Genomic DNA, 16,653 nt, shown 5'->3' with positions numbered 1-16,653 from the left:
GGTCTTCGGCAAGGCAGTTCGCAGCCCTCGCTGCCAACTTGGCCGCAGCGCGCCGCAGCTCTCCAGGCTCCAAGCCGCTCTCCCGCCTCTCGCAGCGGAAATTGAGGGGAGGACCGGGTGGGGGGGTGGCCGCCGCCACAGCTGCCCTCCTCCTGCGAGCGGGAAGGGGGAGTCGTCCCACTCTACTCGGTCCGTTCAGCCGACCCCCCCGACCCCACTCCGCCCCGGCTGGCCGCTCCTTTACGCGCCAGGCCCCGAGCGCAGCCCGGCGTCCCCTCCTTTCCCACTCGTATGATGGACAGGAACTACCCACCAGCCCCTAGCTACCCTGATCCATTGAGTTCGGCCGCCGCCGCAACGTCTTCGCAACCCGCTACCGTCTGGGCCTATGAACGGGGCGTCAGCAGCCTCAAGCCCAGGTAAGGAGGGTCTCTGCCTCGCCAGCCCGGGGGTGGGGTGCGGTGCGTTGCGTCAGGAAAGGCCGGGGATTGAGACGAGGCCTGCCGTCCCTCGCGCGCCCGCGGGACCTGCTCGCGGCGCTTTCGCCTCCTCCCAGGCTGGGCGGCTTCCTTGATCCGTGGCGTGGCGTGGGACAGAGAGGAGAGGTCTCCGGGAGAATAGAGAGGGCGCGTCTCCGGGGTTGGGGCCGCCAGTAGGGGAGCGCTCATGGGGTCCCCATTTGCTCGGAGCTCAAGCGAGGATTTTAGAGGGGCGTAGCAAGAAAGACCTGCGCGTGGAGGGAGTTTTAGGGACAATGAAAGCAGGAGGCGTTGCGTGGTGCGACCGAGGAAAGACGCTGGGGAATTCGTGGCTGCCGTGGAACCCCGAGACCCACTTTCCTTCTCTTCTCCACCATCACACACACGCTGTTTCGGTCTGGAAAAGCGTGAGGTCTCCCCCCCTCCCCACGCCCACCCGGGGAAAGAGTTCAGCCTGACAGAAGCCCCCTTTTCCCCTCCTCCCATTTCCAGGGTGTCCTCGCCACTGCAAATGCAGAGGGATGAGGGAAAGCTCTTGGCCTCCTCCTCCTCCTCCTCCTCTTGCTTCCAAGGTGCTTGTGGGGCAGGCCGTTCAGGTTCAAGAGTTCATGTTTACTTCCTGCGTTGCCTAGGGAAGGTATTTTTGAGGTCTTTGGGAAAAACAGGGAAACCTAAGTACACCCCCCTCCAATGTATTAATACACCATAGTAATGGAGAACAGTCCCTTAATGAAGTCTTTAAGAAAGGTGTGGCTTCGTTGATTAACTGAAGATTTAGAGCATATAAAACAAGGGTAAAATGGGCCTTCTCTTTGAAAATAGAATTTTGCTAGGCTATAAGGTGGTAGCCAGGGATGGGGATTGCTAATTTTGGGGGATTTCATCTGAAACCACCAAAGACTGGTTTGAGCTCACAGTTACTGATTCCCAATACCTTTTCAGTCTTATTTTGCCAGTTTGTACTTTTCCCTCCTTTTTTATAGGTAGAGGTTCTGAAGCCTACACTTTAAAAAATTGATTCGTGCTGAAACTTGCTTAAGAATATTCGCCTCCCAGGGCTAGGACACAAACACAAAGAATACTTGATGGGATACTTTCCAAGGATATTTTATCAGATAGAATAGCAATTGGCTTTCTCATATTGGAGACATGAAGTAAAAAAAAATTAAAACTATTTATGAAATTAATTTTAATATAGATGTAATAACATGTTTAAAGAACAATCTGTGTTGTTCCTTAAGAGATGTTACACATGTTTACCAATGATTTATAAGGAACTTGTCGTTTATTTAGGCTTTAATGTGTGCAGTGAATATAAAATAACAACAAAAATACAATAAATCTTTAAGCCTGTAGGTGAGCAAAAATTAAATTAGCTTTGGTTTCTTCAGTTATTCTTTGATGGCTTGTATGCTCTGTATATTCTTTCTTCCTGTTCTGCAGCTATGTCACTTCTGAGAAGACTTGTTTTGTAGTTTAACTTAACAAAATGTAGCAAAATATAAATAGCCCAAAGCAAAAAAACCCCACATTTCACTGCAGTTGTGCAGGTAGTCCAGTGGTTAGTCCATCAGGGTAGAAACTAACAAAACTGAGTTTTCATTCCACCTTAGGTATGAAAGCCAACTGGGGGACTTTTGGCCAGTTACTTTCTCTTAGACTAACATACCTCACAGACTTGTAGAGAAAATAGGAGGAAGGAGGAGAATTGTGTGTGTATGCTCCATTGAGTTTTTAATAAAAGTAATAAAGGCAGGGTTCAAAAAATATGAAGTACAAAAAGGCTCACCTGCAAGGTGAGAAGATGGAGAAGAAAGCTGTCTAAAGCAATGAGGGAAACATTTTTAAAGGGGGGGGGAATGATTTCTTAAGTTGATTATATAGTATCTGTTTATTTCTTCTGGGGAGGAACCAGTCAGTTCCCGACTAAACAGTCAAGATTTGATTCTAATGTGAAGATTAGTGGGAAAGATGACTCAGAATATCTGGAAGAAATCTCACTCATCAGCTTTCCTCAATCCTAGATTTTATTAACTTTTCCTTGTATAGTTTTATTCCAGTAAACTAATCTCTAGTGAGCTCTTTGAATATTTCAGAATGTATCATTCAGGTTATTCAAGAAAATAGTTTATAGATATTGATAATTAGCCCATGTTAGAGACCACTCAAGCCTCAACTGTTGCCTTAAAACCTGCCTTGCTTTGCCCACAGCCCACCCTCAGAAACGCTATAAAAGCAAATTTTAATTCTAATTCATTCCATATGCACATAATGATTTCAGAAAGTCCCTTAATTGAAGAATATGTAGAAGTATCATGCACAAACTTGAAGCTGCTCTCATTATTTTGATACAATAGCTCTTCTATGCTGGTTGATGAGTTTAGAAAGTCACACACAAGAAGAAGGCCATGTAATAACTTGTTTCAAGTTTCCCACCTGATAACAGAGGGGGAGCAGGACTGTCATAGCAAATAAAGCAATTAATGACTTAATAATTTGCGTTTATACACTACATGTATTTAGCCAGAATGCCATATGAACAGAAGGACATCATTTTCTACATCGCCTCTCTCTTGAGAAACCAATATTTCAATGACATGTATTTCTACATACCTTGAATATTTTCCCATGTATCAGAAAGCCTTGCCTCTTGCTGAGTGTCCTGTTTTGCTTCCAAACCAATAGCCCATTTTACAATTGTAAGGAACAAGAAAAAAATTGGGAAGAATAGTATACAACAGCTTGTATACAAAATTATAGCATTTTCTTTGTATAAGGTGGGATGAGGGTGGAAGAGTTTTGTTTTATGAAGCTTTATCCCCTAATAAACTCTGATGCTGAAAATAGTAGGTTTACATTAACAATTTATTGCTATCAAGAGGATTGTTTGGGGGAATTGTATAAAATGTATCACAGACTCTAGTTATTATGTTTTAGCGGATTTGGGTTACTTTCCTGTAGTTTCTGTTTTCCATATATGTTTCAACTTCAGCTTATTCAAAAAATATATATATCTCAATTACAATCTGTTGTAGAATTAAATCAGGAGTGGATGACATATCATTCTCCTTATGTTGTTTCCATCTCCTATCAGTCTTAGCCAGTATGACTAAGGCACATATCCACAACCAAGTTGTGACACATTCTGGCTTTACACACTGTGCTAAATCAAAACGAAGCCACATTGTGGCTGATTTTAAAAAAAAAGTCTTTAGATAATTTGTGGAAGCAGCAACCATCTACCCAATTTTATTTCTTCCCTTAGGTTGAAAATAATGCTGGCCATAGAAGACAGTGATTTAGTCAACTGTGATAGGGCACCAGCAAATAGACCTCGCAACAGTTTTCCAGAAAGTAAAATGAATGTCTATTATTTTAGGCCTTCTGTGGTCCTATCTTTTTATTAGTTTTGTGGCCATTTTCTGGTTAAAACTTAAACCAAAAAAGTAAAAAAAAATGTGATTCAGAAAGTTCCATAGTTTTATAGCTATTCATATATTGTTTGTTTAATGATCCAGGTTACATTTAATTTGACAGTTGAGTCCCTGAGGCCATTCCTAGAAGAAAATAGAATCTGCAACAAATTGTTTCAGTGTATCGGTAAGAAAGTTCAGCTAGTCACTCAAGCCCTCTTCAGTGGGCTACTCCATATGTTCAACCCATGTTCCTTTTTTATTTTTCCATCTCACGCTCCATATTGCATGAGGTCAGGCTTAAGTCTTATTAAGCTATTTTGTATTTTAAGAGAGAGGCGGCTTAGGGCAGTTGTTGAAAAGAATTCTAAGCCCCCTCCCTCTTAAAATACACCAAGGTTGTTATCTCTTCTTCCTTCCTGTCCTTTAGCTCCATCCAGCACTTTAGTTTCCTGTTTGAGATGAATGATCTTGTGGACTTATTTGGTTGCTCGTCTGCTTAAGTGTTAATGATTGAATATAGATACCATTGTGGGCATTCAACATACAGTATTAAGTATGGTCAATGCAATCAGAATGATAGTATAGGTAATCCTCAACTTACAACCACAACTGAGTCCAAAATTTCAGTTGCAAAGCAGGGCAGTTGTTAAGAGAGTTTTGCCCCATGTTATGACCTTTCTTGCCACACTTATTAAGTGAATCATTGCAGTTGTTAAATTAGTAATATGTTGTTAAATGAATCTGGCTTCCTCATTGATTTGTTTGTCAGAAAGTCACAAAAGATGGATCTCATGGCCCAAGGTTATTGCAACCATCATAAATATGAGCCACTTGCCATGTGTTTGAATTTTGATCACCTGACCACAGGGATGCTGCATAAGTGTGAAAAACGGACATAAGTCATTTTTTCAACACTTTTATAACTTCAAACAGTCACTAAAATGATTATAAGTTGACTACCTGTAGCCAGACTCACACTATTTGCTGAGCCCAAACTGCAATGCCTATAATGTATTGTGCTCAATATAAATTGGTGCTATGTAGAAACCTAGCCATTTACCTTGCCTGGATGCACACAACATGCTAAATCTATCTCTGACTTAGTTTGGGGATTTGTTTTGAACAGTGTAGGTTTATTTTGGGGCAATAAATTCAATTCCTGTGGTTTATAAACTCTGATACATGGTTCGGTTTAATGTGAATTCAAGTCATTATTTAACAGACCATAGTTTACTATTGGCTCTCATAGTTTAGTATTGACACCAGTCTTCATCATTTTAGTGACTGAAATATCTATTTTGAGGTTTTAAAAAACTTTAACTTAGTGATAAATATGAATTTTGAAGTATAAGCAGATTAAAGAAGTTATTTGCCAGAGAACAATATATCCAGGATCAGTGTATATGTATGTGTGATTATATATAGTTTTCCCATTTCATAATTATGTTACTGTAGAATTTACTAGGTGCTTACGATTATTCTTTAATATGGTACTTCTCCATTGCCTTATACCATTTGAGATCCTAGGGAGCAAGATGGAGATAAGCTTTTGAATCACATGATTATTTCAAAATATACTTGCCAAACATCAATCTCTATTAGCTCAGTTACTGCAGTGCTGTGTGGTTAAAACTGTAAAATAAGCAGATATTTATTTTTATGTCACTTATTACTTTTATATTCTGCAATTAGATTGCTATGAAGAAAATTTGTAATCGCAATTGCCTGCAGATTTGCATAGCATAATTTTAAATTCCAGGATTTACAAAAATCTGATTCTTTTAAAGTTAGTAAAAAAACCTGATTAATATTTGAAATTCATTTTTAAATTTTCATTGTGAAATTATCAGAATGAACCAAGCAAGTTTCCACTACAAGTATTTCTGAATTAATTAATCTTTTTTAATGTAAAGTATGTTAATTTTGCTGGATATTAAAGTATTTTCCTATATTTCAGCATTCACGACAATTTGTACAATATATGGAGGAAAGAAAAAATACAAAGCTACTAAAATTGTGGCTACTTTGTGTTTAATTGCATATTCAGGAAAGCTACATAGCTAGTTGTATTGAAATATTTAATTGAATGTTTATTCTTGATCACAGCTTGCCTTGAAATTGTGAATAGAATTTAAATCACATGAAAAATAAGTGAAACTTATCTAATATCTGCATCTTGTATTTTTTCCACAAAACTCGGGATAATGCACATGAAAGTTCAGTTCTCATAACAAATAATATAAAAAAGTATAATCCCTTAAAAAATACTGACTAATGGCTGATTAGGATTTAGACCTAGGGTTCTATAGTCTTGCAGTTTCATTTACTTACATTATTTCTATAAAACCTTTAAGTTATTTTTATATTGTGATATCTAATTATAAATCTATCTGGCATGGATAGGGTTATCCTGAATTTAAAGAGGCTGAAGTTGTTGAAAATTTAAACTTGAGAAAGGAAGATATGTAAAATGTGGGTATTGGCAGTAGCTTATGATTCTGGTTACTTAGACGTACAAATGTTTTTGTCTTTTTATGCCTTTTATAGGATAGTTTTTACCTAATTGTGAGAGAGATTAAATAATGGGTTTGACCTGATAGACATTTCTAGTTTAATTTTTGTCTCTGCCCTTTCTAGAGTAGACATTAATATGGAATTAATGACACCACTTTGTTTCCATTATTTATGTGCAATCATCCATAATAACAAGAGGTTGATGAAAATTGATACTTTGAGTTGATTTGTAAAGTCTAAAATAAAAGTTAAGAGTGAACTTTTTTGTTGATGTGCCAGACTTTAGAGAATGGATTATGTATTTGTTGAGGAATCCTATATTTCAATTTCTAAAAATTATTTACATTTATACAATAAAGAATTAGGATGGATATAAATCTATATGATACAACAATATATATATTATGCATCAGAATGAACAACTTTTACTCATGAGCCTAATTTGATATATATTTTGTATGAGACATTTGCATTTCAATTTTATCTTAAATTTGTATAAACGTTTAAGTAATTTGCATATTTAAATAAGTAACGAATTGCTTGACTGAAGTTAGTTCAACAAACCACAGGTGTCTGGATTTATACATCATGTAAATCAATAAACCATATACATTTATATGAATTTTGACTTTATGAATAGTTAAATGTATCCATTATGATTTGTTAATATGATTGAAGATTTCATAAAATGTGTGTGAACAAGAACATCAGAGTTAATTCAACAAACATTAAGACAAGCCGTGTATTAGCAGAATAGCAATCCAGACAGTTTTTCTGTTGGACAACATAATAAATAGCCTCATTGTTAGTTTAATTTTTCAAACTGTTTCTTGATTTTTAATGAATATATTTTGTATCCTATTAATCACTTCCATATTGCATTTTGCTTGTTCTTTCACTGACCAAAATTAGAAAATTAGACCTATGTTTATTTTACACTAATGGCACCAGGGAAAAAAAATGAATATTGTATTAAATATATAATTATATACAATAAAATTAATACATTAATTTTAACAGAAGTTAAAATGACAAAATAAGTGGGACCATTGGAATTATGACAGAAATGTAGTGAGACAAAAGCATACATTCAGTCAAAAATGCAAATAGGCCTTTAGTTGAGTCCAGAGGTTAAGTAAGCTGGAGAGGGAGGAAATTCCATAATCCAGGTAGTCGTGTCAAGAATACCATCATTTGGGTTGACACATGATTATTGTCTTATTGCAGAATTATTCCTAATTTTATTGGTCCTACAGATTTCCAAGATCTGAGTCATGCAGTGATTTATCCAAAACTATAGGTGCAATTGATTCAGAATGCTGTAATTTGTTTACAGTAAATTACTTCCTTCAGCAACATAGCTGCAGTATTTTGCACTAAATACTCTAAAAGCAGAGTTCTCTGAATAGTACAATGCAGTAATCCAAATTTGAGAATATTTTTTATAATGTTGTAGCTAAGTTGTTAGATAGTTGTTAAAAGAATTTTGTCCTATTTTGCAACCTTTCTTGCCATAGTTGTTAAGTGAATCATTGCATGTGTTAATTTAATAACACGATTGTTATGATGAATCTTGGTTCTCCATTGACATTGCTTGCGAGAAGGTCGCAAAAGGTGATCACGTGTGAAACTGCAAGTGTTTCATGCAGGGATCACATGACATGACATGGGATACTGCAACTATCATGAATACATGCCAGTTGGCAACTGTAAAATTTTGATCTTGTGATGGTGGGGATGCTGCAACAATCTTAAGTGTGAAAAGCAGTCATGTCACTTTTTCAGTGCTGTTGTAAGTTTGAACCAAACCAGTGGTTGCCAACGGCCCACTGGTGGTCTGTGAGAACATTTTGGTGGACTGCAGCGCACCCATATCTACAACAGGGATGATACCAGCAGCGGGTGGACTGATGTGTGCGTGCGGGAGGGTAGTGCAGGAGATTGCGACATCAGAGCCCTTCCTGGGTGTTCCCTGGCCTGCAAGGTGGTGGGAGTGGGGGAAAGGAACCTCTGAACTGGTGCTGGGTGGTGGGAATCTGATGTCCGGAGGCCAATGAGCCCTGTGCTAAAAACCAGATGGCCGGCGGGGAGATGGAGCAATCCTACAGTCTCCCTAGCAAACCTGTGTCGTGGCTGCTGCCTGTGCTTTTTCTCCTCACCAGAAGTGCTCACATGCCCAGTGGGAAGGAGGAAGCTTGGCAGGTGCCAGAGGGGTGGTGAGTGCTTTACGGCTTCTGAGGAGAGGGGCCGAGCCTCCCCCTTGCAACATCTTCACCTGAGGGCATTGCTGGCAGCCGCTCAATCTCCCCAATGCGCAAGGGCAGGAGGTAACACCAGTTCAGAAGTTCCTTTCCCCCCACCCCCTCGCAGGCCAGGGAATGTTGTAATGATGAGGCAGTCGAGTTGTTTGATCATGAACAACTGAATCATTATGATCTTTATTGGAGTCTAGTCTTGCATTTATACACATTTTTAGTTATCCTCCATCATTGGTTAACTTTGGTTACTGCTTAACTTTTGTTACTGTTTAGCACGGTAATTAATACAATTAATTATCTCTAGTTAAAGTCTAACATACGTTTACTTCCTCTCTCTAATCCTCCTTTAGATTAGTGACTTTGTTTGCCTGAGTTGTATTTGCTTGGAAACATTATCTGAGGTTTGCCATCCAAGATTGGAACATTCCTGCAATTGCAACTCTACATATCCTCGTTTTTTATTTTAAATGAAGGATTCAAAGATTTATGAATGTATCGTAATTGTAGAGGATTAAGAGAGGGAGAAGCAGGACGAAACAATGCAAATAAATTTGGAATACATTGAATAAGACAACAGGTTGCAATTAGTACAATAATAATAATTACAGCATAAAAGAAAATCTGAGCCAAGACCAATCAGGAAGCCAATTGGTTAGCCACTCAAAAGGTGAGTAATGAGCATGGATATTATTTTGAATGTATGATTGTAAATTGGCAAGCTCATCCTCAATAGTTTTATTCAAAGAATGAAAATGCACAGCAAATCCACGGTGTCCAACTAATGTACAGAACCCTCCCTGACAGGCTAAAAGATAGTCTATGGCAAAATGCTGCTGTAAGACATCTTGATTTAAGTCTTCTATTTCATGCTGCAAATCACGAATAATAGCAGTGGTAGCATTGATGGATTTTTCAAGTCTGCAGGTGAGACCAAGAATAGATCGTCTGTTTTCTTGAGCAATTATGCCAGGATAAGAGCCTAGAGTAAGGATTTCTGTAACGGCCCCTGCCAATACATGGCCAAATGTAGAACCAGAAGACAATTGTGTGTCAATAATGACTTCATCATTACATGTAGGCCCCAGAGAGGAACGCCGCTGTCGAGTTGATGGGAGCGTACCTATTTGAACAGGTAGAGTAAAATAACCTATAGTTGCACATTGATAATTCTGAGGATGAACATTAGTAGCATATTTATCAAAAAAGAACCACATATTAGGATCCTTAAGCTGCCAACCAGCGCATATCGATCCTGTATTAGATTGATCAGAGGCATTAAAAATAGGAAAATCGTCAGGATACATATCAGGAGCTATATTAATTCCATGCAAAGAAGAATTAAAGGTACCTGACAACCAATAGTAGTCAGAACAATAACTATAATTCCCTAGCTTTTTTAATATGTGCTGAGCAGCATCATAATCAGACCAATTATGAAGCCAAGTGTGTTTAGCGTGACAACAGAAACACAGACCCCTTGTAAATTGACTAACTTTCAAGTAACACCAACGGACAGAATTCAATTGCATAGGGGGTGTAGAAAATAGCCAGGAGTGTGAAATAGATTGTAGTTGTGAGACAATAAATGTAGAAGACATGATCAAGTTAGGGGTAAAAGAAATTTGACCAAATGCCATTGGGGGCTCATAGTATAAAGTAATATTTGTGCCATGTATTGGGCATGAAGAACCCACAAATTAGGGTTAAGATGAACCACAGAAGTGTCATTTTGAGCAGAAACACCATTAACCATAAACAAGAAAATACCAAGTAAAATGGTAACAGAGTTAGCAGTAATAATAGCAAAAACAGCAGCAACAAGATTTTCAGGAGTCTGAGGTAATGAGGCCTGTTGCAGTTGTTGTTGAGCTTGATATGTAGTAGATTTAACCTGGCCCCAAGGGATGGGTTGCGGGCACGCCGACCTTGGAAGACGGACTTCCGTGTTCAGATGAAGATTGAAATCCAGAATCGGGTTGTGAAGGCCCTGATGCCATGCCATGATACGGACAAACACAGCGCGCTGGAACCCACACTGCTTGTCAAGTAGAAGGATCTTCCACGGTGGTGTAACCGTGACCCCAGGTGATCAGCGGTGTAGGGCCTTTCCAGTTTGGATCTGGAGCTTGGCAATACTTTACCAAAAACCTTGCTAAAGATTCAGTAGTTCGAAAATGCAAATTAACAGGTGAGTCTGCAAGAGACTCTAAAAAGGTTAAATAATTCCAAGTATGTAATGCTACAGCAATGAGATTTTGAATCTTTCACAGATGGTAAGGGCCAGACTCAGTTTGTAATTGTTTCTGAAACAATGCCTTAAAAGTACGATGAGCTCGCTCAACTATAGCTTGACCCTGAGAGTTGTAAGGAATTCCATACACTAAAGTAATATTCCATTTCTGACAAAAGGTTTGAAATTCCTTACTAATATAAGTGGGGCCATTGTCAGTTTTAAACTGAGAAGGCCGACCCATTACAGCAAAAGAGGATAGGCAATGAGAAATAACATCTGAAGTACATTCATGTTTTGAAGCAGTAACCCAAAGGAAGTGTGAATGAGTGTCAATAGATGTATCAAGATAACAGTATGGCTTAAAGGTTGAAAATTGAGTTACATACATTTGCCAAATTTGATTAGCTTGGGTTCCTCGTGGGTTGACACCTACTGGAAAGGGAACTGCCAGTTGCTGACAAGCTGGACAAGCACGGACAATATCCTGGACTTGAGATAATGAAATTTTAAATTGCTTTGCAAGCGATTTGGCATTTTGATGAAAATAAGAATGACTGCAACAAGATCAGCAAACAAAGACGCAACATCCTTTAAGGATTCATCTGCCTTCCGATTTCCTTCAGTCAAGGCATTAGTAAAGGGAGTATGACTTCGAATGTGTTCTACATACAAAGAATACAAGTGAGTTTCCAAACTATTCTTTAAAGATAAAAACAAGGATAACAAATTCTTATCCAAAGAGAGAGCACAATAAGAAAAGGGAAGAGATTGCATAGCTAAATACACATATTGAGTATCAACGATCAAATTAATAGGTTGGTCATTGAACAATCGTAAAGCCAAAATCACAGCAGCCAGCTCAGCACGTTGAGCTGAAGTCTGCGTGGCAGTAAATTTAGAATACCATTGTTGTTGCCAGACAACCACACCCCTTGTAGGTGATCCCTCAGTAAAGAACTTTAGAAATAGGATTTCGCACAAAAATGGAAGAAAAGGCCGGATTTAAAATAGTAGTAACCACTATTCTAGGATCCTTGGGTTAAGAATACAACAAGTTTCCCACATATTGAGAAAAGGCTATCTGATATTATTCTGAAATCATCATCAAATGATCATGTTCAACTTTTGTACGAGTGAAAGCTATGCTAATGAGATCCTGTCCTGTAAGATGTAAGGCTCGTTTACGACCTTTAATAATCAAATCCTCTAATGCTGATTGATAAGGATAAATATTTCTAGGCGGAGTAGCTGACAAATTAATCCATTCATGAATTTTGACCACTTGCAGGGGCGCATTAGAATAAAGACATCCCGTGGGTAAGGGTGTAGTGGGAAGAATAGCTAAACAAAGTCCTATTGTTAAGAATGTTATCTTGTCCACATATCGATGCTTAAACTTATTCAATATTTCTTGAAGGCATGTTCTTTGAGGGTCAGTTAATACAACTAGATCTCTTGGTGATTGTGCTCCCTTCAAAGACTGAAATAAGGGCAACATATCACCAGTTGTAATGTAGAAGAATGGGTGTGCCCAATTAATAATGCCAAGTAATTTTTGCCATTGTACTAATGTATATGATTTCTGTACTTGTAATTCAGGAAGAATTGGAATGGAGGAATTGTGCAACATTCTATGTTTCCCATTTTTCTTTTTTATAACAAAAACAGGAGTATTCCAAGGACTAGTAGAAGGTTCTATATGACCAGCAGCCAATTGTTCTTGAACCAATTGTTGTAAAGCAGCGAGTTTTTCCCTTAATAATGGCCATTGTTCCACCCAAACCGGCGTAGAACAGAGCCATTTAAGAGGAAGAGCCATCATCAAGAATCAAATGGGCATTAAGAAGAGAAAGGATATCACGGCCCCAAATATTAGTATGAATGTCTAGAATGTATGGTTGTAGGAAAAAGGACTTACCAGCAGATGTTGTAACATTAATTTCTTGAACACTCTGCCAAGCAGCTGTAGAACCTCCTATTCCCCACAATGAAGAAACTGTCATTTTTGGCCACTGTACTGGCCACTATAAAGAGGAGATGATAGTAACATTGGCTCCAGTATCCAATAACCCTTGAAATGGTTGTTTATTAAGGAAGAGTGTTAACAAAGGACGAGAGGAGTTCAGCTGATGAAGTAAGCCTACAGATAAAGAAGTTGATCCAAATCTTGCATCCCCATGATTACTTATACCAGGAGATGGATTTTCATATGGAAGAAGAAGCAATTGAGCAACAGAAGAATTACAAGGAAGAACTTGAGGAAGATTCACCCAAATCTGAATCATGAGGATAACAATGCAATCTGAATCTATTACCCCAGGCTCAACAAAACAGCCCTTTTTGTGTGCAGAAGAACGAGGCAAAATTAAGCCAACTAATCCTGAAGGAAGAGGACCTTTAAATTGAGATGGAACTATTTTAACTTCCATGGGAAATTTAAACTCAATTTTCTCTTGAGTGATTAAATCGATCCCAGTGCTACCGGCTGTGGCTGGGGAGGAGTGAGAGAGACTGCTGGAGGAGTCAGAGTGATGGGAAAGGCACGCTTTGGATTCTGGGTGGGTGCCACACCCATTGGCAAGTTTCCCGACTGAAACCGACATTGATTGGCCCAATGAAATCCCTTTTTACAAATAGGGCACTTCTTAGAAGGACAATTCTGAGGCATAGAAGGTGTAGAACGACAGTCCTTCTGAAAGTGGCCAGGCTTCTTACACTTAAAACAGTTACCAATTGGGCGCTGTCCTTTCTGAATAGCAGCTGCTGACATACGCATTTTATAAGTTTGTGATCCAATATCCTGGCAGACTCGCAGCATATCTGCTGGAGTGTAATGAGCGGTAGCCTTTAACGGCTGTAAAGCTCTTTTACAATCTGCATTAGCATTTTCAATAGCTAATTGGTGAAGAAGTTCAGCAGCAGCTTCCTGATGATCAAACTGCTGTCTAATTGCTTTGGACAAACGCTCAACAAAATCAGCATAAGGCTCATTGGCATTCTGTCGAATGTTTGAAAAATTTGCTCTAGGTTCTTCAGCTTGGGGTACCTTAAGAAAAGCACGAAAGGCACATTCAGAGACAATAGTTAACGTAGCTGGAGGAAGAACAACTTGAGTAGGAATTGTACCAAATGGTCCAGAACCAAATAGCTGCTCAACTGTATATGCTCCTCCCCCTCCTAGAGCAGCAGCTTGAGCATGTCTCATATATTCACTCTCCCAAACCAGATATTGCATGGATGTTAAAATCACGCAAAATATTTGCTTCCAATCTTCAGGGATCATTGTATAACCATTTTTTATTCCTTCTACAAGTCCTCTTGTAAAATTACTACTAATCCCATAATCTGTAACTGCCTTTTTAAACTCTCAAGATATGATAAGGCAGACCCTCCCATTCTGCTACTTGCAGTCCAAGATGTGACCCCTGACCAGGACGATATTGTACTGGACAAACAGACAGTAATTCTGCAAGTTCTGTTCCTGAGACAGAGGCATCCCTTTTACAAGTCTCAACCATTTTCTGAAAAGAAGACTGAACAAGAGTCAGGAGGCTTTTGCCCTGTATCTGCAGGAGCTGAGGGAATTGAAGACATATATTCAGGTGAAGAAGGGGGACAAATGACAGCATTAGTATAATGTGAAGGGGGAGGTGTTAAAAGAGAAAGTTCATTGTGACCAAATTTTTCAATTGCATGCCTACATAAATGCCACACATGCAAAACTTCTATTTTTGCTCAAGGTTCAGTATGCAATATTTTCCCTTTACGTTCCCAATCAGTTAATTTTAAAGACCCCTTTTCTGGGTACCATAGGCACTGAGCTGCAATCTCTGGACCAGCCTTAAGAGATTTCTCTGTGGTACTTCAGTATTATTTTTCTTCAACAAATAGCCTAATTCATCTACATGCTTCCTTTGTTCCTCAGAAAGCGAAGACCCCATACTTACAGAAACCAAAAGGTTGAAGAAACCACAAAGGATTGAAGGAGCACCAAATCCTTGCCGGACGAAGTAAGAGGGTCCCTGTTCATGCGCCACTTGTTGTAATGACAATGCAGTCGAGTTGTTTGATCATGAATCATGATGATCTTTATTGGAGTCTAGTCTTGCGTTTATACACATTTTTAGTTATCCTCCATCATTGGTTAACTTTGGTTACTGCTTAACTTTGGTTACTGTTTAGCACAGTAATTAATACAATTAATTATCTCTAGTTAAAATCTAACATATGTTTACTTCCTCTCTCTAATCCTCCTTTAGATTAGTGACTTTGTTTGCCTGAGTTGTATTTGCTTGGAAACATTCTTTATCTGAGGTTTGCCATCCGAGATTGGAACATTCCTGCAATTACAACTCTACAAGGGAACACCTGGGAAGGGCTCTGATGCCACGATCTCCCACACATATCAGTCCATCCGCCAGCAGTATCAACCCTGTTGCTGCACCTCCCTGCCAGCCATTTGGTCTTCAGCACGTGGCTCATCGGCTGCCGGACATCAGATTCTCACCACCCAGTTCAGAGGTTCCTTTTCCCCACCCACACCCCAGGGACGGGGTGGGGAGACAGAGAGAAAGAGAAAAAGGGAGAAGGGGAGGAAGAGAGAGAAGGAAGGAGGGAAAGAGAGAGGGAAAGAGAAAGGGAGAGAGGGTGGGAAAGAGAAGGGGAAAGAGAGAGGAAGAAAGGAGGGAGGGAAAGAGAGAAAAGGAGGGAGAAAGGAGGGAGAAAGGAAGAAAGGAAGGGAAACAGAAAGGGAGAAAGGGGAAGGGAAAGAGAAAGGGAATAAGAAAGGGAGAGGGAAAGAGGGGGAAAGGAAGAAAGGGAGGGAAAGAGAGAAAGAGGAAAAAAGGAAGAAAGAGAGGGGGAGGGAAAGAGAGGGAGAGGAAGAGAAAGGGGCAATGGGAGAAAGAGGGGAGGGAGGGAAAGAGAGAGATGAGAGATTCCAGTGTTTTTTTTCCTTTCTATGGGAAACGGGTCCAAATGACTGATTATTTAAGTTTGCAGAAACAGGCAGCCAAGCTAAGTGCCTGAAGGATCCCATTCCGTCAGTGGGAGTTCAGGCGCTTCAGCGAGCGGCATGTTGGATTCATATTAGTGGTCTGCGGGATTTAAAATTATGATTTTGGTGATCTCTGAGGTCTAAAAAGTTGGCAACTACTGAATTAAACAAATGGTTGTAGATTGAGGACTACTTCTAACAAGGATGAACTATAGGGAGAAAATAGGTAGATAAAGATTGATAGAATTTTAGGGAGAATTAAAACTTTCAGCATTTATATATCCAACCAAAAACAATGATAATGAAAAAGAATATACAAGAAATGCGTTATTAGTCAGTGAGTATAGTATATAAGATTTCTACAGTAGCTCTCAATATATAAAACAGATCTTAGTTCTGCCCTATGGAATAGGATAAGATGAAAGATAGATAGCAGTGCTATGTGCACTTTGCAAGTCAAAATTCCTAATGTCAAAGGATGAAGACAAAGATATGACTGGGTTTTCTGGAATGTTATGGTCTTTGGCATAGTTCTTCCTAGTTTCTTACGGTTTTATAATGTATATGTTATGTCCCACCTTCCAAAAATAAACAGATAAGGCTGAAAGCAGCAGTCCTCGCAAATAAAGGCAGCAACCGGGAATCTTCACTGATAACAGCCGCAGCCAGCCTCCACAAGATAGTCCAAGTTAACAGTCCAAATAAATCCAAGTCCCAACAAGATATTTCAGGTTTAAATCCTCCAAGCCAAAGTCTT

The 16,653-nt window shown here is 39.2% G+C and overlaps 1 protein-coding gene across 3 annotated transcripts in view; it reads left to right on the top strand.

The window, feature by feature from the left end:
- QSER1 (glutamine and serine rich 1) overlaps nt 1-16,653 on the top strand; it is a 57,034-nt gene that overhangs the window by 1,220 nt on the left and 39,161 nt on the right. For 2 of the 3 annotated variants that reach the window (XM_026705967.2, XM_026705975.2), the window contains exon 1: nt 147-419. The exons of the other annotated variant lie outside the window; for it this stretch is intronic. In XM_026705967.2, coding sequence (XP_026561752.2) covers nt 292-419 — 128 coding nt within the window. In that variant the 5' untranslated portion in view covers nt 147-291. Of the gene's footprint in view, nt 1-146; nt 420-16,653 lie in introns of those variants that run through there. 3 annotated transcript variants of the gene reach the window in all.

The sequence above is a fragment of the Pseudonaja textilis genome, chromosome 1 (assembly GCF_049901715.1).
Source record: "Pseudonaja textilis isolate UNSWEBS1 chromosome 1, rPseTex1.2, whole genome shotgun sequence".
Lineage (NCBI taxonomy): Eukaryota > Metazoa > Chordata > Lepidosauria > Squamata > Elapidae > Pseudonaja > Pseudonaja textilis.
This window is presented reverse-complemented; position numbering and strand designations above follow the sequence as displayed.